Here is a 283-nt window from a genome sequence, read left to right as displayed (position 1 = left end):
GGGGGACGAAAGGGGGAGGGCAAAAGGGGGAGGGCAAAAGGGAGAGGGCGGGACCCACACAACGACCCAACCCCTGGATCCTTAAATTAGAGACCCCAGGACACAGTGTCCCGGCCCGGCCGCCCCCGTCCGGGACCGTGCAGGGACTGGGACTCACCGCAGCACCCGCACGTCTCCCGCACGTAGGTCATGACATCACACTCCTGCAACACAGAGGGTCAGCGGGCCAGGCAGGGAGCCCGGAGGCCGTCTGCGGACCTGCTCCCCTGGCCTCTGACCTTAC

At 67.1% G+C, this 283-nt stretch overlaps 1 protein-coding gene across 1 annotated transcript in view; it reads right to left on the bottom strand.

Annotated features, from left to right (window-relative positions):
- Window positions 1–283, bottom strand: part of COL6A2 (collagen type VI alpha 2 chain) — a 16,109-nt gene that overhangs the window by 6,019 nt on the left and 9,807 nt on the right. Inside the window, 1 exon segment of the mRNA XM_015597633.2 lies at window positions 158–203. Within this exon segment, the coding sequence (XP_015453119.1) occupies window positions 158–203 (46 nt within the window).

Source organism: Pteropus alecto, unplaced genomic scaffold (genome assembly GCF_000325575.1).
Source record: "Pteropus alecto unplaced genomic scaffold, ASM32557v1 scaffold339, whole genome shotgun sequence".
In the NCBI taxonomy this organism is placed as follows: Eukaryota; Metazoa; Chordata; class Mammalia; order Chiroptera; family Pteropodidae; genus Pteropus; species Pteropus alecto.
Note: the sequence above shows the minus strand (reverse complement) of the source record. Positions and strands in the feature narration are given on the sequence as shown.